At 43.5% G+C, this 27,434-nt stretch overlaps 2 protein-coding genes across 6 annotated transcripts; both read left to right on the top strand.

Annotated features, from left to right (window-relative positions):
• On the top strand, positions 1-11,182 carry LSM1 (LSM1 homolog, mRNA degradation associated). The gene is made up of 4 exons (XM_014453625.2): positions 1-204; positions 4,744-4,812; positions 6,329-6,444; positions 10,733-11,182. Exons 1-4 carry the CDS (start codon positions 159-161, stop codon positions 10,901-10,903), a joined length of 402 nt encoding a protein of 133 aa, XP_014309111.1. The 5' UTR covers positions 1-158; the 3' UTR covers positions 10,904-11,182.
• On the top strand, positions 70-26,621 carry STAR (steroidogenic acute regulatory protein). Of its 5 annotated transcripts, none has more exons than XM_023751885.1 (10): positions 134-204; positions 4,744-4,812; positions 11,337-11,540; positions 20,153-20,383; positions 21,189-21,302; positions 21,568-21,695; positions 22,998-23,156; positions 23,289-23,473; positions 24,058-24,151; positions 24,676-26,621. In XM_023751885.1, exons 4-10 carry the CDS (start codon positions 20,320-20,322, stop codon positions 24,787-24,789), a joined length of 858 nt encoding a protein of 285 aa, XP_023607653.1. In that variant the 5' UTR covers positions 134-204; positions 4,744-4,812; positions 11,337-11,540; positions 20,153-20,319; the 3' UTR covers positions 24,790-26,621. The 5 variants fall into 5 exon arrangements, with proteins under 5 accessions (XP_023607652.1, XP_023607654.1, XP_023607653.1 ...); XM_023751883.1 differs by having other exon boundaries at positions 177-237; XM_023751884.1 differs by lacking the exon at positions 4,744-4,812 and having other exon boundaries at positions 70-204.
• The last annotated feature ends 813 nt before the right edge of the window (positions 26,622-27,434 follow it).

Here is a 27,434-nt window from a genome sequence, read left to right as displayed (position 1 = left end):
CCGGCGTGCCCCGGCGGCTGAAAGCCGGGGCAGAAGTGCGGGTACCCGTCTGGGTCCCCGTCCCAGTCCCGCTGAGGCGGCGACCACGGTAGGAGGAAGGAGGCGTTGGACGCGCGGGCCCTTCGCCGCTTTACGTTGCGGCCTTATCTCAGCTCAACATGAACTATATGCCCGGCACCGCCAGCCTCATCGAGGACATCGACAGTGAGTTGCTCATCTCCTTCGGGTGAAGTCTGGGTGAGCCCCTTCCTCCCCGACGAGGGAGCTCGCAGCATGAGTGTGGGGCGGAGGGCGGTGTGTACTCCGCACAGTTCTGGTGTTTGGCGTTGACGTCCTCCTCGGGGACGCACCGTTTGCCCACCTCCTAGCCCCCCTGTTAGGTCTGTGCTGCTCCTCGCAGCCCAGTTCCCCGGCTGCTCAGCCCCACGCTGGACAGTTCCGTCCTCCTCCCGCGGGACGCGCTGCCGGGGACCAAACGCGAAATCTGCCCCCGCCCAGTCAGCTGTCTTCCTCTGCGATATTTCGAAGTTCCAGGTTGTTACTGGTGCAGATACTTAGAGAAAGGATTCAAGAAATGAAACTATTAAGAAACAGCATTTGGATTTAATTGACAGTAAACGTAGGCTTTCTGCATAAACTCTGTAGCCATTAGCAGTATTTTACCGGCAGGGTCTTCAGCACTTGCAGGTTGTGGTAGAAGAGACCATTGCCGGACAAGGTATTGACTGACTTTTGTGGAAAGGCTGAGTCACTTGAAACTTCTTCCCACCCCCACCCCGTTAGACCGTTTTCTTCTGCTTTTTTTTTTTTAATACATTTTATTGATTTTTTACAGAGAGGAAGGGAGAGGGATAGAGAGTTAGAAACATCGATCAGCTGCCTCCTGAACACCCCCTACTGGGGATGTGCCCGCAACCAAGGTACATGCCCTTGACCAGAATCGAACCTGGGACCCTTCAGTACGCAGGCCGACGCTCCATCCACTGAGCCAAACCGGTCAGGGCCGTTTTCTTTTTGCTTTTACTAAGAAGGCCTCCCTATTCCTCGTCATTGTCCCGAAGAGGAGCTCAGTCCTGTACAAAAGAGGAGCCAGTTACAGTTGTCCCGTCTTTCCTTCTGCTAAACTCTCATCTGTGAATTATTCCTCAAGTAACATTTTTGTAATCGCTTAAATCGTGTGATTTGTCTCATTAACTTGCAGTTGCTGCAAAATGGTTACACATAGTTCCAAACAAGTTACAAGTCTCTACAGTTACTATGTGTGCAAATTAAAGAATGAGTGTATAACTAAACTTTTTTATCGTCTGAAGTTATTTTTAAAATTTAAATTAGTGATTTTGCTATTGAAGGGAAATGCAGGATAAATTGGACCAAATTCATATAAATAACCACTGTACAAACCTATCTGTAATACAATGAAAACTTAAGTTTTAGCTGTCTGTGTATGCCCTTTGGCCCTCACCTCTCTTGTGTATATCTGAATTATTTCAGGCCCTAACACACTCTGTATTTTTACTAAAAATAATTTGTGGCTCTTTGCTGGTGTGGGTTCAGTTGGTTGGGCTACATCCTGTCCACTGGAAGGTTGCTAGTTCCATTCCTGGTCACAGCACATGCCCATGTTTCGGGCTGGATCCCCAGTAGGGAGCATGCAGGAGGCAGCCAATGGATGCTTCACTCTCACATGGATGTTTCTCTCTCTCTCTCTCTCCCTCTCCCCCTCCCCCTCTTTCTCTAAAAATCAATTTTAAAAATCTTTAAAATAATAATTTTTGTTCTCAAGCCTTCTAACCTCTTTTTTTGTAGATTCCAAGCTTCCTCTACTGAAAAATTGAAAACCATTTCATATGTGCCTTTCACTGCCCCCCTCCCCCCACTTTCCTCCTCTCTCCTTAGTCTCTCTAGTATTTTCACCGATCCTTTCATTTGAGTGGGAAGTGTTCCTCCCTCTCAATTTATGTCTTTTCTCCCACTACTTCTGGAACCTTCTATCATTAATATCCTTTTTCTCCCTGGGTTTTTTCCCTTCATTTATGTTCTATTCTGTCCTTATTGTGTGTGTTTTTTCCAGTTGTGTCTCTCCATTAAACTTCCATCCCTTTTTTTCTATCCTTACCCCCAAACCTCTTGAGCCATCTCCATTTTGACTCTTTCAGGCCATCTGCAATAGACCACCTGTTACCCCATAATTGATTTTTGTTGTCATCACACTGCTGCAGCTCCAGTCTTTAAAGGCCTCGGTCTAATAATGCACTCCTGAGTTTTCCCTTCCCCTCTGCAGCATTGTGATACTAGATTCTTAATCTGTGCTCTTGATTTCCCTGACACTGGCACTTGATTTTCTTACTTCAACTCTTATGTTCCCTAAAATAGATTGTCTCTTGGGTTCCCTCTTTGGCCTGCTTCTTTCTTTAAGTCTCTAGGAAATCTCGGGGACTTTAATATTATATCACCTCTCTGTTTGGCTTGCTTCTTTTTTTAAGTCTGTAGGAGATCTCCTGGACTTTAATAATTATATCACCTATCTGTGGCCTTCTCCAAAATCTCTCTCTCTATTTCTGACCTCTTTGCCATTCCAGTCTTACATTTCCAACTGTCTTGACACTTCTATATAAGGGTCCTGATAGCACTTCAGAATTACAAACTTTTGGTAACTGGTCCTCCCTGCCATGACGACTCAAAATGCCTACGTGTTCTTTAATTTTTCTCTTCAGCACCATACTTTCTCACACGTACCCATATATACACTCTCAATTAGCTCTGTTACTTACAACTGCACAGTCTTAGTTCTCTCATCTCTCCCTTCTCCTCTCTACCTTGGTTCAGGTCTCTTCTTTATGTCTCCAACTCCGGGAATAGCCTCAGTAGCTCTCCCTTTTTTGCCAGTTCAGTCTTCAAATCGACCTGTTCCCAGTTCTTTTTGACATTGTTTACTGTTATTTCCCTTCACACCCTCAACTTTTCACCACACATATGGTTACATTGCCCTTTTCTCCTGCCTAATTACAGATTTCCCTCCCCTTCCCTGTCACTATTCCCAAGGCCAAAAATTATCTACTTTTCAAGGACCAATCCAGATACATACTCCAGCTACATACTGAGTTTCTCTCAGTCTCATATAATTAAGATGTATTTTCTTGTGGAACTCAGTTGTAAATTCTTTCAGGGAAGAATCACTGTCTTTTCCTCTGTCCTACACCTAGATGGTACTTTATGCGTGGTATTAAAACAGCAAATGAATGAACTTTGCTAGCTATTCTAGTGGCTGGCTTATCATTCTTCAGAGTCAGCTCTAAGTCACCTCTTCAGAGAGATTTTCCCTGGCCATCCTCTAGCCACTCTCTTCCGTAGCTACATTCCCTCTCTTCATCATATACCTTGCTATCTTACATATTATACCTTTGTACTAATCATAATAGGTTATTTTGTTTGCCTTCCTCCACCAGGAATATAAGTCCATAAGGTTGGTTACTTCTTGAGTCTTATTCTCTAATGTATATCTAGGCCCCAGAACAGTACATAGCACTCAGTAAATATTATTGTATTTTTGCTCTAGCTTATTATCAGCATCCTCCTTTTACATGTCTGGGACATTGTTTTTATTTAAAACCTCCCCTGATTCATAATTCCAAAATGTTGAAATAGAAACTTTTCTAAGAAACAATCCTAGAATTAAGATCACAAAGATCATGCAGACTAAACTTCTCAATTTGCAGATATAGAAACTGACATGACACTAGGTAGACATGGAGGAGTAACTCAAACATGAGTATCTAGACCAGTCAGGCTTTCTGGCTATTCATCCAGTCCCTTTTCCACTCTGCCACACTACTCTGCTTCTCTTAATTCAGTGATTTTCAACCCTTTTCATCTCATGGCACACATAAACTAATTACTAAAAGTCTGTGGCACACCAAAAAATATGTTTTTGCCAATCTGACCAAAAAAAGGTACGATTTTGATTCATTCACAGCAGACAGTTATTGTTGTGTTGGCTGTTGTCCTTTTTTTTATTTGACAGTCTAAGGCAGTGGTTCTCAACCTTCCTAATGCCGCGACCCTTTAATACAGTTCCTCATGTTGTGGTGACCCCCAACCATGAAATTATTTTCCTTGCTACTTCATAACTGTAATTTTGCTACTGTTATGAATCGTAATGTAAATATCTGATATGCAGGATGTATTTTCATTGTTACAAATTAAACATACATAATTAAAGCATAGTGATTAATCACAAAAACAATATGTAATTATATACGTGTTTTCCGATGGTCTTCGGCGACCCCTGTGAAAGGGTCGTTCGACCCCCAAAGGGGTCGCAACCCACAAGTTGAGAACCGCTGGTCTAAATTGTCAGGTATTGCACTAAGAGATCACTGGTTCGTGATTCCGTTCAGGGCACATGCCCAGGTTGCGTGCTCAATCCCTGGTAGGGGGTATGTAGGAGGCAGCCAATCGGTGTTTTGCTCTCACATTGATATTTCTATCTCTTTCTCCCTCTCCCTTTTTTTCTCTCTTAAAAAAAAGAAAGTAGAATTCCTGGGGCACACTGGTTGAAAATTGCTGTTTTAATCTAAACCCCGGGCTAACTTGGTCCTCCAATTTCTTAATGAACTCCAACTTAAGTACATTGGAAGAGGAAGTGGTAGAACTTAAACTAACAACTTTGTATTTATTGTTACCCTGTAAGCTCACTGAAGCTAACAGTTTTCACTTTTTAAAGATCTTTTTTCCTGTTCCCAGAAAAGCACTTGGTCCTGCTGCGAGATGGAAGGACACTTATAGGCTTTTTGAGAAGCATTGACCAATTTGGTATGTATTAGTTATAGACTTCTTTACACTCTGGATAATAAGAGCTGCCGGTCGTATTTTTGTTATTTCATATTGTAAGGCATTTATCTGCAACTTTTTCATGTGTCTGGCATAATGGAATACTGTCCTAAGTCATTACATCATTGTTTCCTAAATTATGACAAGATGATTCAAAAGCTTGTATTTTCAAGCTTGTATTTCTAAAACTGGTTTTCACTAGAACATAAGATTATAATGTCTTGGACTATTGTTTTTATTTTCCCCATTAGAGGGAGCCAAAAGATAGAAATAAACTCAGTCCGCTGAAAAAGCTGCTCATTTGTACATTGGCTTGGGTGCGACTACTCTTCAAAGCAGTTCCTGCACTGAAGGTAATCCCCCCCATCCAATGAAAATTGGATAGAAGGCACTTTCTGAAGCTTGTTAGGGACCCCAACATTAAGCTCAAGATTTTTCACTTAAGGATACATCCTACTCAAGAATCTCAGTCTTTGTTTTGCATCTTGCATTTTTCTAAAGAGATCTATGTTTGCTTTTGTTTCAAGAAACTTCTTAATTCATATCAACATTTGTTGGACATCTTCTAGGTCAGTGGATTTGGGCATGAGGAAAATAACAATGTAATTGAAACACAAGAGTTATAGAAGTTAAAAAATATAGATACCTGCTTTCTTCAAATAAGGCAAAGAAAAAAATAATTCTTAACATATTGGGAGTTCTAAATCTTTTTTAAAAATACATTTTTATTGATTTTAGAGGAGAGGGATAAAAACATCAATGAGAGAGAGACATCAATCGGCTGCCTCCTGCACGCTCCCTAATGGGGATTAAGCCCACAACCCAGGCATGTGCCTTGATCGGGAATTGAACCGGATCATGGGTCGTCACTCAACCACTGAACCACACCAACTGGGCGGGGTTCTAAATCTTAAGTCAAATTCATCAGACTACTTTGAGCGAAAAGTAATAAATACTGACTACTCTCAGATTACCAGGTGTGGGTTATCTGACAACATGAAAAAATGAGTTTTTGCTGTATCATAATTCATGGATGCTTGTATTGGGTTAAGTAAATCCTAAGTACTGAAACAAAGTTATATTTTGGTAACTCATCACATGCACACACCCCTCAACATAGAAAAAACTAGAGTTTTAATCTTTGCAGTTGTTTAGAGACTTCCAAGTGCCCTACTCATTTATATTTTCTTACAACCATGTTCATTTTAACAGTTAACTGATAAATGAATTTAATTTTTTTAAACTTTTCCCCACCATCACTCATGTATTAGTGCAACATAATCCTAGATACTCTCTCAGTTTGTAATTGGTTAAACATCTCTTAAGTGGTGTGTTGTAAAGAAATAGGAGATTGTGTTTGAAATTTTAGTTTTTCCTAAAGTCAGAAAGTTTTGCAATCATGTTTAACTAAATCTTTTTTACTCAAAATAACTGAGTTATAGACCTTTACCCAGTAATTTAAACTGAATATCTTTGTTTTTTCCCTATACACTTATAGCTAATTTAGTGCTACATCAGACTGTGGAGCGTATTCATGTGGGCAAAAAATACGGTGATATTCCTCGAGGGATTTTTGTGGTCAGAGGAGAAAATGTGGTCCTACTAGGAGAAATAGTAAGTGAAAACTGTTAAGCTGCTATAGCATGGGTCTTGATAATTATGATAGTTTTTTGTTTTGTTGTTTGTTTGGGGGTTGTTTTTTTTGGTCTTTTCAAGAAGAAAAATACATTTTCCACATTTCACCCAGCTTCTCACAGGAAACCACCAAATTAGCTTAGGAAAGCCACAATTATAAAAGGAAAGTTATAGATAATTAACTTTGTTTCAGTGCCTCTTGGCATTTTTAAAGATTGGATCCCATTAGCAGCAAAATATCATTAATTTTACCTAATATCTTCAAAAACTGCCATCCTGCAAATGTGTTCATTAACAAATTATTTCTGCTATTTCTAATAGCAGAAAATTGAAAAACTTGAAAAGAATGATTTGATAAAGATTTATATACATTTATATTTTGTAGTTGTTTAAGCAGTTGGTCATAAGTAGTTTTTCATAACAAAGTTAGCTGTGTTGGGGAGGAAAGTCACAATGCATATTCAGTGTGATACCCATATTCTTAAAGGGGAGAGGGGAAGGAATGGATGTAGGAGAAGCCTTTCTGTAAACTATCCTAGTAATGGAGTTCAGTCAGCTTCACCTGAATCCTTAGCTCAAGACCAATGAGGAAAAAGAAAACGACTAGCTGACAGGTGTGAAGTTAAATCTTCTAGCGTGTGTGTGTGTGTGTGTGTGTGTGTGTGTGTGTACACACGTATATACACACATGTATGCATATATATACAAAACTATTAGAAAACTTATATACAGGGCGGGACAAAGTAGGTTTACACTTCTTCATATGAAAAAGAATACAGTAATTAATTAGTAATACAAGAATAAACTGTTTCGTGTACTCACAACTATAAACCTACTTTTGCCCAACTCTATATATAAAACTAAGAAGCACTCAACATTTTAAAAAGATAGACCTGATTTCATGTTTTACATGAAACGTAACTTAAAAGTACCTTATTTAATACCTTTGACTTGATCCTGCTACTTCTGATTATTGGGTCCAATAATCAGAAAAACTTTGATGTTTGCTTGATTTTATCTTTTCCTATTTTGTTTTTAAAGTTTTCAGTAAATTTCCCAATACCTAGCCACATCTTAAGTCAGGTTTTGAGAGTATTGATTCATTTTAACAAAAAGCCATTTGAGAAATTGAGGTAATTCTGCCAGGGTCCAATTGGTTCAGAGACCTTGTATGAAATAGTTAGCTGAAAATGACTACTCAATACTACCCAAGTGTGGCTATGAAATGTCTTTTTCTAATTTTTAAAATATTTTTGTAGTTGATGCTTTTGGTTCAGTGTATCATTTCTTCCATGTTTATGCAGCAGAAATTGTCATCTCCATGTATTATGTAAAGGTTAAAATAAAGCACTATACTACCTGGAGACGTGACTGTGCAGTAGTCTGCCAGTATATTAAGAGGGGCTAACCCAGGGGTGGGCAAACTTTTTGACTCGAGGGCCACAATGGGTTCTTAAACTGGACCGGAGGGCCGGAACAAAAGCATGGATGGAGTGTTTGTGTGAACTAATATAAATTCAAAGTAAACATCATTACATAAAAGGGTACGGTCTTTTTTTTTTTTTAGTTTTATTCATTTCAAAAGGGCCGGATCCGGCCCGCGGGCCGTAGTTTGCCCACGGCTGGGCTAACCCCTCTCTGGTCAGTAGGATTGTCGTTGATTATTTTTTTTCTTTTTTTATACTTCTCTGAATTTAATTTTTGAAGAGGAGATCTATTACTTGCTATTAGGGATAAAGAGCTAAGTTAAAATATTTACACATACTCTGCTTCAGATTTATAGTAGTGAACATCACAGAAATGCTTTCTATGCCAGTTACATTGGCACAAATTGACCCTATGTAGATATATGTATATGTGAAGAGAAATGAATGAACTTGTGTTTGTTCTTAAAGATTCATTATATCCTGGTAGCCCTTTTGTGGAGAAAAGTACTCTTTTTATATATTATGGTTTGGATGCTGTAGAATTTTTGCAGTGGTAACACTAAAGAAAAACAGGAATGCTTACATAGTTACATGAATCAATAGTCAGTTTGAAGAAATTAAGTACAAATTCAAGGGAAGCCATCTAGATTCTGCAAACATTTCATTGCTTAAGAAGTCCCTGGATTCTGCCTCAAGGATGGTGGTACAAAGTCTAAAGTAACAAGACAGATTCTTGGAAACAGCATCATCATAACCACATAAATAGCTCAATGAGTAACATACTGAAAAGTCCAGGAGGCAGTAAACTAAGCTAAGAACCTGATCTTCCCTTCCGCTGCTACCCAGGGGTTATGAGGGCAGGTTACACTTGATAACATATTTTTCTGGGTGCAGTTAACATTTGACCCAGGGCAGATTTTGCTTATGTCATTTGTGTGGCTTTCATCTAACCTCTCTGGAGAGAGTCCTTCATCTGATGTGTCACAGCCTGTGGGTTCTGAGGCCTTGGCGGCATCTGAAGATTAGCATCCAGTGGAACATCTGGAGAGTTTGTTTATGTGTAATGCCTTTACAGAATTTTATCAGTGAAAGAGAAGTGGATAAGAACTAAGAATATCCTGTTTGTATCGGCTTTTCAGTTACAAAAACAGTAATACCTGTAAGTTCATTTTAAAGAGAATGAACTGAATCTATGGATAATAGTGAGATGCTTTTATAGTAAGATTCTGCATTACAAGATTAGTTATCAAATGTTTATGAGTTATTTAAAAATAAAACAAACATTTTATGCCATATTAAAAAAAAAATTACAGTCAATATTTGCATTGTGGGTCTTTTAAGAAGTCAATATATACATGGAAAAATTGGAAAGTTATTCACCAACTTGTTTTTCCTCCATACTGGAATTAAGGATTTTTTTCTGCTTGTCTGTTTTTTTCATCTTTTTTTTTTTAGTCCTCACCCGAGGATATTTTTGCATTGATTTTTAGAGAGAGTGGAAGGGAGAAGGAGAGACAGAGAGAAACATCAGTGTGAGAGAGACACATCGATTGGTTGCCTCCCGCATGCACCCCGACCAGGGCCAGGAATCTGCAACCGAGATACAGGCCCTTGACTGGAATGGAACCTGGGACCCATCAGTCTGCAAGCCGATGCTCTATCCACTGAGCCTAACTGGCTAGGGCTGCTTGGCTGGTTTTTAAATATCATACAATGAGCATCGATTTTTTTTAAATAATGGCAAAAATATTTTAGTAAGTAAAATGATTTTTTTGTAAAATCCTCACCCAGTGATTCGTTTTTCATTGAATGAGAGAGAGAGAAATAGTTGCTTAGAGAAAGAGAGAGAGAGAGAGAAACATTGGTCAGTTGCTTCCCGTAAAGCCTGACCAGGAATCAAACTTCACCGCCTTTTGGTGTATGGGATGACACTCTTCAACTGAGCAGTAAGCAGGGCATTAAGCAAAACAAATTTTAATTCAAGTAGAGAACTATATTGAGGTCGAACTGGTGTGGTAATCTAACTGCTCTGCTGAGGTTTTCTCTAGACTTGTTGTCATAGAGGGGAAAGGAGTCTTGTGTTTTCATTTAAAGACTCCTAGTTAATGCAACAGAAGACAGTTTATTGCAACGGTTCTCAACCTGTGGTCGCAACATCTTTGGGGGTCGAATGACCCTTTCACAGGGGTCGCCTAAATACATCCTGCATATCAGATATTTACATTACAATTCATAACAATAGCAAAATTACAGTGATGAAGTAGCAATGAAAATAATTTTATGGTTGGGGGTCACCACAACATGAGGAACTGTATTAAAGGGTCGCAGCATTAGGAAGGTTGAGAACCACTGGTTTATTGCCTTTGGTGGGAGGGGGTGCTTCTTTGACTCAGTGTTCTCTACCTTATTGAGCTACAACCACCAGAATTTAAGCTGACTTTGATAATGCAAATATACAAAACATATCTAAAGCCATCTTGGCCTCGGTAACTTCTCTCTTGGGTTCTCTTGGGTTGGAGAGCGAGCCTTTTTTATTTATATATTTAGTTAATTTTTAAGAAAAGTAGTTATTGACTAGTGTAGGACTTCGGACAACCTAAAGCTTTGTTATACACATTAAACACTGTAACTGATCCCTATTACCACATTCATGTAAGTACTCTATAGTAGTGTGGCCAGCCATTTCTTTGTAAAACTTATCTATTTCTAGGAGAAGGATATTTCAGCCATGTCACAATTATGAAAAAATACCCAAGCCTGACATAGGAATCCATTTGCCTTGAGATCTGCAGTGTCTACTATTCTTGGTCAGCTGAAGTTTCTTAAACCTTGTTTTGTAGGACTTGGAAAAGGAGAGTGACACACCCTTGCAGCAAGTGTCTATTGAAGAAATTCTAGAAGAACAAAGGGTAGAACAGCAGACCAAGCTGGAAAACGAGAAGCTGAAAGTTCAGGCTCTTAAAGATCGAGGTCTCTCCATTCCTCGAGCAGACACCCTTGATGAGTATTAACTCTTTTGCTCCGAGGCTATTGCTCTTGGGGAGCAGGGACTCACTGAATGAAAATGACGTTTTTCTTTTGGATTCTTTCACATATGCAACATGAAGAAATCATGTGGCTTTTCCCCCTTTTTATTAACAAAATCATTGTTTAAAGAAATAGCTGGATGGACTCCTTTCACACATCACTATGGAGCCAGCAACTACTTTTCTATGTTGCTCTTCTCATCCCAAATTAGAGTTTACAGGGGATAGTCTTCATTTGCTTGTAAATAAAATATGAATCTCAAAGTTGTCATGTTATTTCCCAAGTTTGAGTTGCCTCCAATGAATAAGCAAAATTAAGTTTCTGGTCTCAAAGGTATAACCAGTCCACACACTGGGATTTCCCCTCTGTCACACTTGCAAGTTGCTAGTTACTTATGAAGGAATATTTTCATACTAGGTATCTTGTGGTCATCCCCTCTCCCCACTGATGAGAAAAACACATTTTCGGCGTTCAGGAAGGGGCTTTCCGTGAAGTTTCACAGTTACTGGTTATAACAAAAGCCTCAGGTGTGAGAAACAACATCACTACTAAAGTTGCTGTTCCGGCTTCACCAACAGCTATTCAAAACAAGGTTCCCCTGAGATCCAGCATTTAACTAAGGTGACTTTTTCTCTGTTAATTTAGTTCAGTTTTCTAGCCCTTCGGATTGAATCTTGAGCCTCTTATGCTATTCTCATCAAAGAGGAGCACAAACAAAATGGTGTTTCAGTGGCTGATACATCTACGTTATTCCTGCTGACCACCCACAATGATGCCACTTTTCTAGTATGATGTTTACTGCGTGGTAAGTGTAACAGGCTGCTTGCAGAGAGGACAGTGTAGTTCAGTGGACAATGTACTGAGCTGGGAATTTAGGAGTTTATGTTAAAATTTTCACTTTGTTCTACCCCTAGCATCTTAGGCTTGAGCAAGTCTCTCTTCTGAATTCTCAGGGTTTTTTTAACTGTGGAATTATTACAGGCATTTCATTTTCATAATCTGTTGAGCAAAGATGTCCTTTTCATAAGATTTATATACATTCCCCCTGAATTATTTTATAGCATTACATAGACAACATTTTATGAGCTCAGGTGTTTTTAAAACTGCCCCAGATGCCTATAAACCATTTGATTGCTGAGCTCTTCATCACTGAGTTGATTTTAACATAATTTGTGAAGAAACAGCTGTACTTAATGATTATCAAGTGTGTTGTGCCTCAAACCATTTAATAACCAGAATTTTTTAACTACTCATACAAAGGGAGAAAAACACCATCACCACCTTTTGAAAAACATGTCTAACTAGATAATATTTGTTGGGAGTCAGCAGGATTACAGCATTTGCTTTTTTAAGCACCACTGTTTCAGAACTTTTGATCCTTCAAGAAATTTGGACTCTATCTAATTTTTTCAACCTTCTTCAACTTCAAACACAATAACAGGAGTTATAATTTATTATGTTAAAGGAGGAAAAGAGACTGAATTCTAACAATTTCCCAATCATAGCAAGGTTTGGGCCATTGTTTTTAGACCTTTGTCATGCAGGCAGCATCGAAGAATTAGACCTCACAAATGAAACTAGACTACCAGCTTCCTTCCTCTTCATCACCAGGATGTTCAATGAAGTGGCTTGCCCTCAGCTCTGCACAGCCCAGGATTTTTGCAGATACTGAAATCATGCTTTTTTTCCTATTTGTACCTTCGTTTTATCTTTTTTATTTTTTAATTGATTTTAGTGAGAGGAACGGGGAGGCACACCCCCTGACCAGGGATCGAACCTGCAACCTGGGTATGTGCCCTGATGGGGAATTGAACCTGCAACTCTTGGTGTATGGGACAATGCTCCGACCAACTGAACCACACCAGCCAGGGCCTGTTTTATTTTTTAATAGTTTCTTCCAATAGGGGTTCCCATGAGACTGCTTTCAAGGAAGACAAATGAGGAAGATCTACCGAAACCCCTTTCCTGGCCATCTTTATTCTGATATACTTGAGTACAGCAGCGTATCTCTTACTCTTCCAGCTGGTCTCTTTCCCTTTCCTTGGCCTTTGATCTTACATTGCATGCTCTTAGCTAAGTTTAAACCACACTATCTGCTTCCCTCCCCAAGTCTGATAAACTCCCAAAAGGCCCTGAAAACCTAACAATAGCCAGATACCCTTATAATGTCTATTATGGAAGGTTCCTCAGGGAAGCCGTGTCAACGTGAACCCCACAGGTATTGCACAGAGGTGAAGACAGAAAAATGGTCTACAAGTGTTGGCTGGCAGTCCCAGGCAGAGGGCAGTGCAGACAGCAGAGGGTGTAGGCCAGCAGGCAGAGAGGATACACCTACTGTGAGCAGTTTCCAACCTCTTGTCTCAGATTCATAGATGATATTCATGGTGGCACTGCACAGCTCAAGAAATGGATCCCAGGAATTGTACCTGGCAAGAAAATAGGAGAGGCAATTAATGAGTAGTCCCCCACCCCTTGACTCCCCGCCCCAAAAAAGAAATTATACATACATACGTGTGTGTGTCTATGTGTCTGTGGGGCATTTTCTCACCTAAGTCATACTAAAAACTAAAAACGATAAACATCCAATTTCCTTTCTCATTAGGAGCCAGCATTCCCCGTGAGGTACAAATAAGGCATTTTGGTTGTAGATGTTGCAGGCTGATGCACTAATGCTGAACCAACCTTCCAGCTTGAAGCTAACCAACCTTCCTCATAATCAAGGAAAGAGTGACAGGAAAGAGTCTAACTCCTACATCACCTAGGAGTTAATGTGAGCTGAGCAGGAATGACATCGGTGATATAATGCACATGTGTTGTACCAATGCAAGGACTCCTAACAGTGACACAATCTGTTATGACTAGGTTAAACCCGGGAGAGGTCAAGTTTTTGCCAATGAGACTGAACATGTTAAACCCAGGAGAGGTCAAGTTTTTGCCAATGAGACTGAAGTTATAACCAGCATTTAAAATTGGAATAGCCCGTGGCCAGGTGGCTCTGCTGATTGGAGTATTGTCCCATACATCAAAAGATTGCAGGTCAGGGCACATACCTAGGTTATAGGTTTAATCCCTGGGTGGGGCACATATGGGAGGCAACTGATCGATGTTTCTCTCTTCTTTCTTTCTCTCTCTCTCTCTCTCATCAAGAAAAACATATCTTCTTTCTTTCTCTCTCTCTCTCTCTCATCAAGAAAAACATAGCTCAATGGTTAGAGTGTTGGCTTGTGCACCAGAGGGTAGCGGGTTTGATTCCGGTCAAGGGCACATATGTGGGTTGCAAGTTCCATCTCCAGCCTTAGTTGGGGCAGGTGCAGAAGGCAACCAATTGATGTGTCTCTCTTACATCAATGTTTCTCTCTCCCTCCTCCCTTCCACTCTCTCTAAAAATCAATGGAAAAAATATTCTCGGGTAAGGATTAAAATACATAATTAAAAATTAAAAATTGGAATAGAATATAGAGTGCATTACATAAAATGTATACATGCATGTATAAAATATATTTATCGGTAGCTGTTCAGAAACATTCAAAAAACTGCCTTTGTAGTAAATTGTTATATGCTATTACAAATAGGAAAGAAAAGTATATGTCCATTCCCCATCTTTCACCTCACCCCCTGAAAATCACCTGTGCCCTGGATGGGGCTAGAATTTGTGGTTCTCTGTGCTTGGAACATGCTTGCCCCAGATAGCTGCAGGGTCCTGCCCTCACAATCCTCAGATCTCTGCTCAACTTTCACCTTCCCTGACTACCTCTTTCAAGTAGCACTTCCTGCCCTGGCCAGTGTGGCTCAGTTGGTTGGGTGTCATCCCATGCACCAAAGGGTTGCCAGTTCGATTCACAATCAGGGCATATGCTTGGGTTGTTGGATTGATCCCTGGTATGGCGCATGCAGGAGGCAGCCAATGGTATTTCCCTCTCCTCTGTCTCTCTCTCTCTCTCCCTTACCATACCCTCAGTGAACTTGTACTTACAGTCACCCTTGTACAAATAAGAGTAATATCTGTGAAATGATGGTGACCAACTCAGATTAAGGAATTGCGTGCTGGATTACATAAATGTATTATAAGGGAAGATAATCAATAATTACCTCCAGCCTGGCTGGCATGGGTCAGTGGTTGAGCGTCAACCTATGAACCAGGAGGTCATGGTTTGATAACCAGTCAGGGCACATGCCTGGGTTGCAGGCTAGATCTCTCTCTCCCTCTGCCTTCTTCTCTGAAATCAATAAAAAATATATTAAAAAAATAATAATTACTTCCAATCCAAGTAGTCAAACTTGCCTTAACTTTCTGCTGCCTTCTCACAGTGGAGGAAAACACTCTATTCTCTCAATATTAAATAAGTAAATAGCCCTAGCTGGTTTGGCTCAGTGGTTAGAGCATCTGCCTGCGGACTGAAAAGTCTTGGGTTCGATTCCAATCAAGGGCGCATGCCTGGGTTGCAGGCTCGATTCCCAGTAGGGGGTGTGCGGGAGGCAGCCAATCAGTGATTCTCATCATTGCTGTTTCTATCTCTCTTGTCCCCTATCCTTCCTCTCTGAAATCAATTAAAAAATAATGTTTTTAAAAAAAGCAAATACCTTATAAGCAGTCCAAGGTTTGCCCTCACCTCCAGGCTGGCCACCCTTAAGAGGTGTAAAACAATCAACAGTTATTGAGAATCTATAAAGTACCAGGTTCTATATTTTCCAATAATTTATTAAACACTAGAAGCCTGGTGCATGAAATTCACAGGATGTCTGACTGATGGCTTAGGCCTGCTCCCCACAGGGAGCCAGCAGTCAGACCAAGGGACCCCAGCAGTGCATGATTAGGGCTGGGGAGGGACAAGGAGGTTGGCCAGCCAGGGAGGGACTGCAGGAGGGCTCCAGGGCATGTCCAGCCCTTCTTGCTCAGTCCTGATCAGCTGGACCCCAGCAGCAAGCTAACCTACCAGTCAGAGCGTCTGCCCCCTGGTGGTCAATGCACATCATAGTGAGTAGTTGAGTGGCCTTAGCATATGATTAGCATATTATACTTTGATTGGTTGGACAGCTGACCAAACACTTAGCATATTGGGCTTTTATTATATAGGATTTATTCAGTGTCTATTAATGATCAGGCACTGTGCTAAGTGCTAGATATTAAAAAAAACTTGGAAAAATGCAAGTCCTTATGGAGTTTACAGATATGTAAAAAATAGGGAACTGTGTGGGGGAGGGGGTATAAGGAAATATCAAATATCTGTACTTTCCTCTCAACTTTGCTGACCTAGAACTACTCTAAAAAATTAAATCTCTTAAAAAATGGAGGAGGGGGAGACAGGAGCAGAGAAATGGGCAATAGTGTTATTGATACTGTGACAAACATCTAACAAGGAGGCCCAAAGGGAAAAGTATTGAATTCTAATTAAGAAGTAGGGTGTGAGCCCAGCCAGTGTGGCTTGGTGGTTGAGTGTCAACCTATGACCCAGGAGGTCACAGTTTGATTCTTGGTCAGGGTACATGCCCAGGTTGCAGGCTCTATCCCCAGTAGGGGGTATGCAGGAGGCAGCCAATCAATGATTCTCATCATTGATGTTTCTATTTCTCCCTCTCCCATCCTCTCTGAGATCAATAAAAATATATTCTAGAAAAAAGAAGTAGGGTGATGTGGCGCCCAAAGGGAAGCCCTTGAGGACAGGTAACACTGTGAGCTGCCTTGAATGAGGAGAAGGCATGCATGGGGCAGACCGCAGGCAGTCACCTCAGCACAATGCTAAGAGTGGCTGGAGGGGAAAGCCAGGGTGAGAATTCAGAGGCCCAGAGACTGGGCTGAGAAGTCCAGATTTCATCTTATGGGGTCTTGATGTATTATTACCTCATTTAAGCCATATAACTCCTCCCCAAAGGATTACAAAAAGGAAAACAAAACATCTCTCTATTCTACAGATAAGAAAGTTGAGATTGAAGATGTGAGCGACTCCAACCATAAAGTAAGTGGTGGAACCAGGACTGAAGGTCTCCAAATACAAAACCTGTGCTTTCTCCGCTCCAGTTCACAGCATCCTCACTACCATCCCAACCAACCCAAAGGCAGGTGCTGTTGCCCAGTGCTCACCTGCTCTGAGCCAGGGCCCAGACAAGTTCAAGGTCCCTCTCCTCAACGCTCAGGAACCTGCAGAGGAATTAATCTTCCACCACAACCTACAATTCCATGGCTGAACAATCAAAGTTCCCCAGGACAGCCAGCTCTCAACCCTCAGATCCCTTCTCCATGTTGTTGGCCATTTGTTCTTCCTGGGACACCCACACTCCATCCTCTCTATCTCAAACCTGGCTAACTCCTTCTTGCACTTCCCACACGCAGCTCTCATGTCACTTCCTCCCAGAAGCCGTCCATAACACTCCTCCCTCTCCCTGTGTAATTAGGTGTTCCATCCCTTGTACTTCCAAAACCCCTCATCTGCTCTACAACTTTCCATATTGGATCATATGGTTCATTTTCCTCATAGCTGTAGAGCCACAGTGGATACTCAATAAAGGATTGTTGAATGAATGAATGAATGAGTGGAGTCTTCTTTTCTGCTCACCCTGTCTCCCTCCCCTGGCCCCCGGCCTTCCTCTCCAAAACTCTGCAAAGCCTCAGCCAGATCTCTGGTATCTTCCTTCTGACCAGTTGTGTCCATCTGATCTCCCTGGGGGGCTCTGCCCTTAAGAAGCAAAGCCAGATACAGATGACGTCCAGAACCAGAGGAAATTCCCATGCCTCTCTCCCCACCTTAGTCAGAGAGACAGTGAGAGTTAACAGTCATGCGGCCTGAGGAAGAGAAGAAAGCCTTGGCCTGGGGGAGGTCACCAACACCCTCCTCCTTTGAGTCAATGGCTGCCTCTGACATCAGCAACAGCCCTAATCCTCAGTCCTCCAGTGTCCCCACACCACTTCCTCCCCTCTCACCAGGGCCATAATTCTCCTCAGGATGGCAACAGCAGGGCCTTGAATCTTGAACATTATCTGCAGGGCCTGTCCCATAATAACTCCCTCCCACCACCTCCACTGGGGCACACGTGCACCAGGGCTCACGTGTACCAAGAAGGGAGGAGCAGCTGTCTCAGCAACCACCTGCACCTTCTCCTTCCAAGTCTACGAAAGGCAGAGCCCCCATCACCCCCCGCCTCTCTCTCTCTCTCTCTCTCTCTCTCTCTCTCTCTCACACACACACACACACACACACACACACACACACACACACACACACAATGAACAACAGAGGCCAAGGCCTCTTCCTTCGGTCCAGTCTTCCCTTTGGGGCTCAGAGCAAAGCCCATAGGCAGGTTTCCTGATTCAGAAGACATACTTGCACCCCCAGCTGCTTCCCCAATTGATCACCCAATAGAGAAGGAGCAAGCACCTGCTCTGTGCCCGGCTTGGAGCTGAGTGCTGGGGGGTGAGGGAGCTGGGCGGGGGGCACCTGCCTCAGGGACAAACCGTCCCACAGAAGGAACAAGCGAGCACTCACAAACCATTCCACAAATCAGGACGGAGAGATGACGCTCTAGGGGTGCTGACAGGAAGGGTGTGAGTCAAAGGAACAAGTCATTCCAGAAGGAAGGCTGCACAGAGGCGGGGCCACAGTGGGCCTGAGGAATGGGCCAGGGGCCTGGGGGCAGCCACTGCTGGCCCCTTCCCACTGCTTCACCAGGGATTGAAATGGGGTGTGAGGGCTCCAGGCACCAGGCCTGGCTTTGAGCAGGTCCTGTCTCCTTCATCCTTTCTAGAGTGAGGGAGACAGTGGGAGGTGGTGGGGACCTGCTACTGCTCCCTGATTTTTAGGCCTTCCCTCCGCCTCCGGGCAGTGGTGACAGGGCAGGGAACTCTCACTGGAGGAAGGCCTGGGCCAGCGGCAAATCAGTGTGATTCCCTTGGCCTCCCAATATTGTTGCCAGGTGAATCAGGCTTAAAAGCAATTTCAAGGCCAACCTTAAAGAGAAAAGATTTCATCAGAGAGCAGCATGCAGGCTGGGCGGGTATGCGCGCCCCCCCCCTCCCCCCACGCCCCCGTGGTGGAGTATGGAGAACAGCAGAGAGACTCTGCTGCCTCATGAGTCTCGATTAGAGCACAGGCCCCCAGAGTGCAGACTGGAGTGAGCACCCCAGGGCCCTGTCTTCTCAGCCTTTCAGCTCATGCCAAGCGCTTGGGGGCAGCCTGTCCTGCCTGGGTACTCGGGGAGAGTGTGGGTAAGGGTGTAGGGTATGCCAGGCCCAGGTCCCTCTCCTTGGGTCTCTGGCCAGTTCTACCCTCTGTTTGCAGCTTATGGGGACACAGCACTGACGTATCATCCTTGTGCCAGCACAAACCCCTAAGGAGGGGGAACTATCTCTGACTAGGGCTTTGGTGACGTAGTTTATACAAATGGCTGAGTAAATAATTGAGCAGCTGAACATACAAGTGTCTGGGGGCTGCTGGGAGCTGTGAGAAGATGGACTAAAGGTGAGGAGATTTGTGTTGTTGTCCCAGCCCTGCCACTCTCTGGACTTTGGGCTCCTCACCCAGGGTCTCGGTCTCTACCAGCTCCGACCGCTAAGTTCTTAGCGGACACCTGGGCACTGTCCGAGGCGGCGTCTCCCTAAACACCGTGTGCAGTTCACAGAGCACCTGCAGAGCAATCACCTGGGAATGTTTTTTTTTTTTAATTTTTTTAAAAATATATTTTATTGATTTTTTACAGAGAGGAAGGGAGAGGGATAGAGAGTTAGAAACATTGATGAGAGAGAAACATGGATCAGCTGCCTCCTGCACATCTCCCACTGGGGATGTGCCTGCAACCAAGGTACATGCCCTTGACTGGAATCGAACCTGGGACCCTTCAGTCCGCAGGCCGACGCTTTATCCGCTGAGCCAAACCAGTCAGGGCCTGGGAATGTTTTTTAAACACAGCTTTCAAAGCCTCAATTGTAGACCCTTTAAGTCTGGAGTTTCTGCGGATGAGGGCTAGAAAACCTGTTTCAAACAGCCCCTCCCCACCCCCTCCACTCCCCCACCCCCATCGGATGGTGTCTGCTTTCTTCTAGACCGCCTTTACCTCACTGCTTCCTCTCTCCCCTCCATTCACTGAGTCTGGCTCCAGCCTTTTCCTCCTTTCTTGCCCTGTTCCACCCCCTCCCCTCCCCACAAATGGCCAGAGCAGCCGTGTGAAGCAATCCCTCTATCCTTGACCCCTTCCTTTGAGCAGTGAGTGATGGCTTTTTTTTAATCTCCTGCGATTAACCGCAGCCTTCAGCTGGGAGCATTTAAGACACAGAACTCAGGGTCACAGCCACAGCTGCGGGACTCAGAGGCAGACCTTGACGGGCTCGGGAAGGACGGAAGGAACCACCTTTGAGAGCAGAGGCAACAGCAGCCGCAGCAGCTACATTACCGCAACCAGCCGCCAGGAAACAATGCTCCAGGCAACGTTTAAGCTGTGTGCTGGGAGCTCCTACCGGCACGTGCGCAACATGAAGGGTGAGCTCCCTGGGGGAGAGGGCGCTCGTGGTGGTGACCAGGACTCTCAGGCACCTGGCTTAGTGGGGGAAACACTGGACTGGGGGCAACCCACTCAGGTCCCGATCCCAGCTGTGCCTTATTGGGCGATCATGTCCCTTGTGGACCTCACTTTTCCCATTGGAAGAACTGGGCTGGAGATCAAGATGCCTTTGTCCCTTCTGGGTTCTGTAATGTCTGGTCTCCCCTCCAGGGCTCCAATCTTCCTTGACCTCTTCCTGACTCTGCCTCCCTCTAGGATTGGTCCCAAGGGTAGCAGGAAGGACTAGCCATAGTGGTAGAGGTAGGACTAAGCCTGGACTCCAACGAGCCATGCTGGCAAGCCTAAGACACGGGCAGGGAAGAAGAGGTGGGTGGAGAGAAGGAAAAGAAAGGGGAGTAAGACAGCAGAAGAGCAAAGACCCAGCTGCTGGCAGCTACACAGACCCTCAGGGACTGGTGTCTTCAATTCTGCTGTGGCAGGATTTTTCTGGTGTGAACAAAGCTTCTCTCTTTCAAGAGGGAAACTCTGGTGCAGCTCCTGCCTCCAGGCGGGACCAGGCAAGCCAGCCCAGATGGAAGGCAGATTTCTGGGCCCTGGAGGCAGCCTGGTGCAGTGTAGGGAGCCCTGGACTGGGAGTTGACCTGGCTCTAGTTCAGGTCCCTGCTAGGAATCTGTATGTTCCTGATCAAGTCACTTCCCTCTCCCAGCCAGTTTCCTCATCTGCAACAAGATGAAGAGGTGGAAGGGGCATATCCAGGCAACAGTTTCCTTCCCTTCCTGCAGGGTTGAGGCACCAGGCTGTGCTGGCCATTGGCCAGGAGCTGAACCGGAGGGCCCTGGGGGGCCCGACCCCCAGCACATGGATTAATCAGGTCCGGAGGCGGAGTTCTCTGCTTGGTAAGTGCTGAGGCTTCCGGGCTTCTGCCAGTGGCACAAGGCTCCCAGGTGCAAACACTGTGCACGTGGCCCTTGTCCCCGCCACCCCCAGGTCCTCTCCCTGTCACCTGCAGTGTCTAATCTAACTTGACCTGCAGGCTGAATCCTATGGCTTTGGTCTTGGCTCTTCAGAGGAAAGAGCAGGTCCAGAGATCAAAGGGAGGAAAGCTGGTGGGAGGCTAGGGGATCGGTAGGAAGCTTGGTCTCTCCTTGGCTGTGTGTCCAGGTTCCCGGCTGGAAGACACTCTCTATAGCGAGCAGGAGCTGGCCTATATCAACCAAGGAGAGGAGGCCATGAAGAAGGCCCTGGGCATCCTCAGCAGCCAGGAGGGCTGGAAGAAGGAGAACCAGCAGGTGAGGGAGTGTGTGGAGGAACAAAGCCAGCTGCGGGTCCCTGCTCTCCAGAATTCCTGTCTTGTGCAGTAGTCACTGGGTGACAAGTAGCTTTGAGAATTCTCCTTCCCCAAGAACATATCCTCAAGTATTCCCTCCCCCATCAAAGACATCCTGTAGACGGGCATTTGAGAAACATTGTTCCTATATCCTACCCTCCAAATACACTGTACACCTATTCAGCAGGGACCCTGGGCTAGAAATTCCAGTGCCAAGGAAGCCTGCTGACGGCTGAGCTTGCAGGGTGATCTGGACTCCCCTGCGAGTGGGCTGGACTAGAACACAGGTGGCCCACGCCTTCTGGGCTCTCTGCTCCTGAGCACTGCACCTTCACTGGGAACCAATAATGAGGCACATGTTAGAGGCCAGTGGATCTCTTGAGACTTTGGTTTTATCTTCACTGAAAGCTTACATGCTGCCCGTTGCCCAAAGTTTAGGTCAGTGGTTCTCAAACTTCCTAATGCCGCGACCCTTTAATATAGTTCCTCAGGTTGTGGTGACCCCCAACCATAAAATTATTTTCGTTGCTACTTCATAACTGTAATTTTGCTACTGTTATGAATCGTAATGTAAATATCTGATATGCAGGATGTATTTTCATTGTTACAAATTGAACATAATTAAAGCATAGTGATTAATCACAAAAACAATATGTAATTATGTGTTTTCCGATGGTCTTAGGCGACCCCTGTGAAAGGGTCGTTCGACCCCCAAAGGGGTCTCGACCCACAGGTTAAGAACTGCTGGTTTAGGTAAAAGCTTTCCTTCTCCAAGTTAACAGACTACTAGATTGGGAGTCAAGAAATCTGGGATTTAGGCCCAGCACTGCCCTTGGCTAAGGGTCTCTGGGCAAATCACTGACCTTCTTCTGGCCCTACATCTTTCTTGGATAAGGTACTGGGCTAAAAAAATCTTTAAAATCCCACCCACCATCTGTGTGTGTGTAACTATTTGGTTGTAGACCAGATTTTTTCCACTCCCACGATCTTGGAGCTTCTGAAGTCAAGTAAGGTCCTGCCCATCAATACTTGCCACCAGGAAAAAACGGCCCAGGGAGCAGGCGGTCACCTCTGGTCTTCAGCAGATGGACAAGGCTTGTGGCAGGAAAGATCACCTGCAGTTCTACTCAGAAATAGTTCCAGGTTTCCTGATACTTAAGAGTTCTTCCGTCTCCTTCCTGCCTTGCCCAGAGTTGTTTATGTTCTCTGGAGTAGGAATATTTTCCTCTAACTTTATCCTGGGGCTCCTCTCGCTCCCTGACAGGCCAATGGAGACAAAGTGCTGAGTAAAGTGGTCCCAGACGTGGGCAAGGTTTTCCGGCTGGAGGTGGTGGTGGACCAGCCCATGGAGAGGCTTTATGAAGAGCTTGTGGAACGCATGGAGGCCATGGGAGAGTGGAACCCCAATGTCAAGGAGATCAAGGTGAGGAGAGCCCAGGTGTGAGTGACGGGGACCCAGGAGAGCCCAGTCGGAAAGGTGGCCAACGCTGTGAGTGGTGGTGCCTTACCCCCAGCACTGGCTAAGCAGTGATTCTGGTTCTCTGTGGCCTGGTAGGTCCTGCAGAAGATTGGAAAAGACACAGTGATCACCCACGAGCTGGCTGCAGAATCAGCAGGAAACCTCGTGGGGCCCCGGGACTTCGTGAGTGTGCGCTGTGCCAAGCGCCGAGGCTCCACCTGCGTGCTGGCTGGCATGGCCACGCAGTTCGGGCAGATGCCTGAGCAGAAAGGTGTCATCAGGTAATACTGGCAGCAGGGTCAAAAGCTCCCTTTCCTAACACAGGCCTGGGGGCCAAGCATGGCTCCAAAAACCCAATCCTTGGTCCCCACTCTCAACTTCCTTTTACAAAGGAAGATTCTCATTTTCCATTGCAGGGAAGACTAGATCAGCCCTACTTATATAGCCAGTTTGTCCTGATTCTCCCCAAAAGTTTAAAGACCTTAATTGTTTTCTAAAGCAAGAGGTTTAGCTGGTATGGTCAGGTGTGGCTGTACTAGTGATTAAAATATAATCTGCACCACTTAGAACCCAGCTGCTCCCTGAGTTCCTCAGGGGCCCCAGCCACCACCCTAGACCCTTTCCTCAACCTCCCTCTTATCCAGCAACTATAAGGGACCACAGGAAGCCTCCAGGTTCCAGCTCCAGTTCTAATCAGCATTTGTTCTGATAAGCTGGTAACCATGCCAACTGTTAAATACCACCCTCGGCGAAGGCCACTTCTCTGATGAGATTTGGAAAGACAAGGCTAGTAGAAGTGTGGCTAGTAGAACTCGTCAGCATGAACTGAACTGGCCTCTTGATTCAACTTCTCTTCAATTGACAGAGCTGAGCATGGCCCCACTTGCATGGTGCTCCACCCTCTGGCTGGGAGTCCATCAAAGACCAAACTCACTTGGCTGCTCAGCATTGACCTCAAGGTGAGAGGGGCATGGGAGGTGGCACAGTGGGAAGGTGGTGAGAGGAAAATAGTTTACCACTCCCACAGGGAATAGGAAAAATCCTTCCATTTGGAGAGAATTAGACTGTTGAAGGGAGAAGAGATTTGAGTAATGGCTTAATATTCCACCATCTCTCAAAAGCCCGCAATGGCTCCTTCTTACCTCTCATATCAAATCTCAACTCTCTAATTTTTTTTTAAAAAAAGGGGAAACTTAGGCCCAGAAAGGTATGCTCACTAGCTCAGGGTCACACAGCTGGGAAGATATGTCTTAATTTGTCTTGAGAACAAATCCTGTTCTTCTGACACTCTCATGACAGCAGGGCAGCAATGCGGTCCCTCCCGCAACTACGGAGGGACCTTGGTCCCGACTCCAGTCAACAAGGTTGCATGTATAAACAGAGCTAGAAGACTAAGACCAAACCGTAATGTGATAGGATCCAGAGGAGTCTAGAGTGGACCACCACCCACAAGATGGTCAAATTCTTTCATCTTTTACTCTAGGGATGGCTGCCAAAGACTATCATCAATCAAGTCCTATCACAGACCCAGGTGGACTTTGCCAACCACCTGCGCAAGCACCTGGAGTCCAGTCCTGCTCCTGAGGCCAGGTGTTGAAGACCAGCCTGTGGCTTCCCACTGTTCCCGCTGCATTGGCTTGTGTGCTCATCAGGAAAATCCCTTCCAGAAGCCTGGGAGTCTGCTTGAGATCATCTGGGGACTGTGGGTGGGGTGGTAGTGTATTTACATTATGATATTAGGACTCACATTGATAAAATTTTAGTACCAAGAAAATAGGGATGGTCTCATATAGAGGTCAAGCCTCCTAATTTCATTCACTGAATAGCTGGAAAATGAAGGTTAAGGGTCTCAAAATATCTGTAAAATTTTTCTCTGGCCCTTACAAGTCTACCTAAAAACACCTTAAAATGCTACTAGCTGAGAGAGGGTACAGAGGGTGCTAAATACAAGGATTGGGACCTCATGCTTTATGGGCTCAAGAGTTCCACTCCCTGCAGGCAGTGTGTGTGGAATATTAGGGTCTTACAAGAGGGGCTCCAGCAACTCTCTGCCCCTCCACCAAGCAAGCAGAGAGCTGCACCAAAGTGCGGGCAACTCCCCACAGCAGGTGCCTTCCAGAGACCTAGTTCAGGTTTTCTAGACCAAAAAAATACAAAAATAATTATTAGGCTGATTTCCCTACTACTTCCACGAGCACCAGTCAGAATAAAGAATCGTAACTGATACAAAAACTTCAGTCTGTACCTGTTTTAAAATTCTACTCTTAAGAAATCTATTTGAGTAAATGTCAACTTCACACTAAAGGAGTCCTAGATAAAAATCTTAAATTTTAATCCCCTAACTCATTAAAAGGAAAAACTACCGGGGACTTATATCATTCAATTATTTAGAATCTGTTATCAAAACCTTTCATAAAATTTAATTTCTAGGATAAGCACAAGCCTAATTCTTAAGAGCACTAAAATTGGTACCTGATTAATGGGTATTCAAAGGTGAAAATCATGACTGAGGATTTTTATTTACTTAATTAAAAGGAAGGATAGTCTGACTTTGGGTGGTGAACACATAATACAATATACAGATGACATATTATAGAACTGTACACCTGAAACTATATAAGTATTACTAAGATAACATTAAAAATAAATTTTATTATTTTCTCATTAGTGACTATTTAGACCTAACAAGGCAACTGAATCTTTACTTCAGTCTATTGTATCAGCTCTCAGCTTGGCTCAGGGATGCCAATTTCTCTGCTTTAGTAGGTCAATATTTTACTATTTTGAGAGATGGCTGGAAAAAGGGGTAATATGATGATAGCAAATTCCCCTTCTGAGAGTCAGAAAATTTATGCTTTAAAAATATAAACTGGGATGGGGTTACTTTGCTAAAATGTATACAACTTGAAGCTTTCCCATTCTAGTGCTAATAGCATTGATGATTTATACCATTTGAAAATAGAGTTCTATCTTATTTATTAAACAATTAGCAACAGCAGAAATTCTGATATTTATTAACGTATTGAAAATTTACAATTAGAGATATTTATTATTATTTATTCTGATTGTTTCATTGTTTCTTGGTCTATTTTTGAAATAGGTATAATTACTGTTTATCTGTCCAGGAGCTTCAGAGTGAGAGGGGATAGTTGTAGAAGTATTTTCTAGAACAGAAATATCATCTACTCCCCAGTAAGAGAAAATAGTTGTTTGGAGATGTATAGAGCAATATATACCCTGGTTTCAAAAGAGAACATATCAATAGTAAAGAAATGGGCTTTCAACACATAACATGGTTTTGAGCTTGATTATAATTTGCCTTCTTCAAACTATGCAACTGTATCTTTGAAATGACTGGGGAGATATTCTCCCACTTGTTTAACTTTGAATAAAGTAAGTTGTAATGATCTATTTACAAAAACCATTTTATACAGGACTATAGAGTATTCTTTGAGCCCTTCAAATGAACCTTGTCAGAACACACACGTTTTGAACATCAAGTATAAACAGACAAAATCATTATTCCTGCTATCTCTGATTTACGAAAGCCAAATGTACAAAAACTAATTTTATCATTTAAAAAGAGTAGGTTGTAATTATATTTCATAATTTGTATTTTACATAATTACATATGTGGTAACTTATATTATAAAGAATTTACCTCCAGCTTCCTCTAAATAACACAACCCTCATCTTAAAAGTTCTTCAAACTCTGATGATCCAGAAACTTTGTAGCCATGTTTGTCCTTTAAGACCAGACACAAGTAAACAGGTGTTTAAGGGTGACAGACTGAGACTCCAGCCTAAGATCATACTGATTCAGTGTGAGGTTTCCTGCTGAGATGTGGAATGGCCCAAATTAACATATTTGTCTTCTAGTTAGGAAAAAATATATTAGTCAAAACTACTGTTAAGATACCAACAGTCACTTGAAATTTGGGGAATTTCTTAATATATGGTGATTCTTGGCAACATATTACTACCTCGTGGTGAACCACTCTACCTGTTAACATAGGTAGGAATTTATATGCGGGAGAGTTTAGGGCCATCCTGGGAGGGCTGCATTGCCATTGATGTATAAAAAAGGGAGCCCAAGAAAACAGTCATTTTTACATTCTAGTGTTTAGTTTCTGAAAACTGCCCTTTAATCATCAGCTACACAAAGGAAGAGAAGCAAGGCAGGAAAACAAGCTGCACGTATTAATACACTTGCTCAAGGAGAAGAACTGGAGGGAGACCACT

The sequence above is a fragment of the Myotis lucifugus genome, unplaced genomic scaffold (genome assembly GCF_000147115.1).
Source record: "Myotis lucifugus unplaced genomic scaffold, Myoluc2.0 scaffold_26, whole genome shotgun sequence".
Classification (NCBI taxonomy): Eukaryota; Metazoa; Chordata; class Mammalia; order Chiroptera; family Vespertilionidae; genus Myotis; species Myotis lucifugus.
Note: the sequence above shows the minus strand (reverse complement) of the source record. Positions and strands in the feature narration are given on the sequence as shown.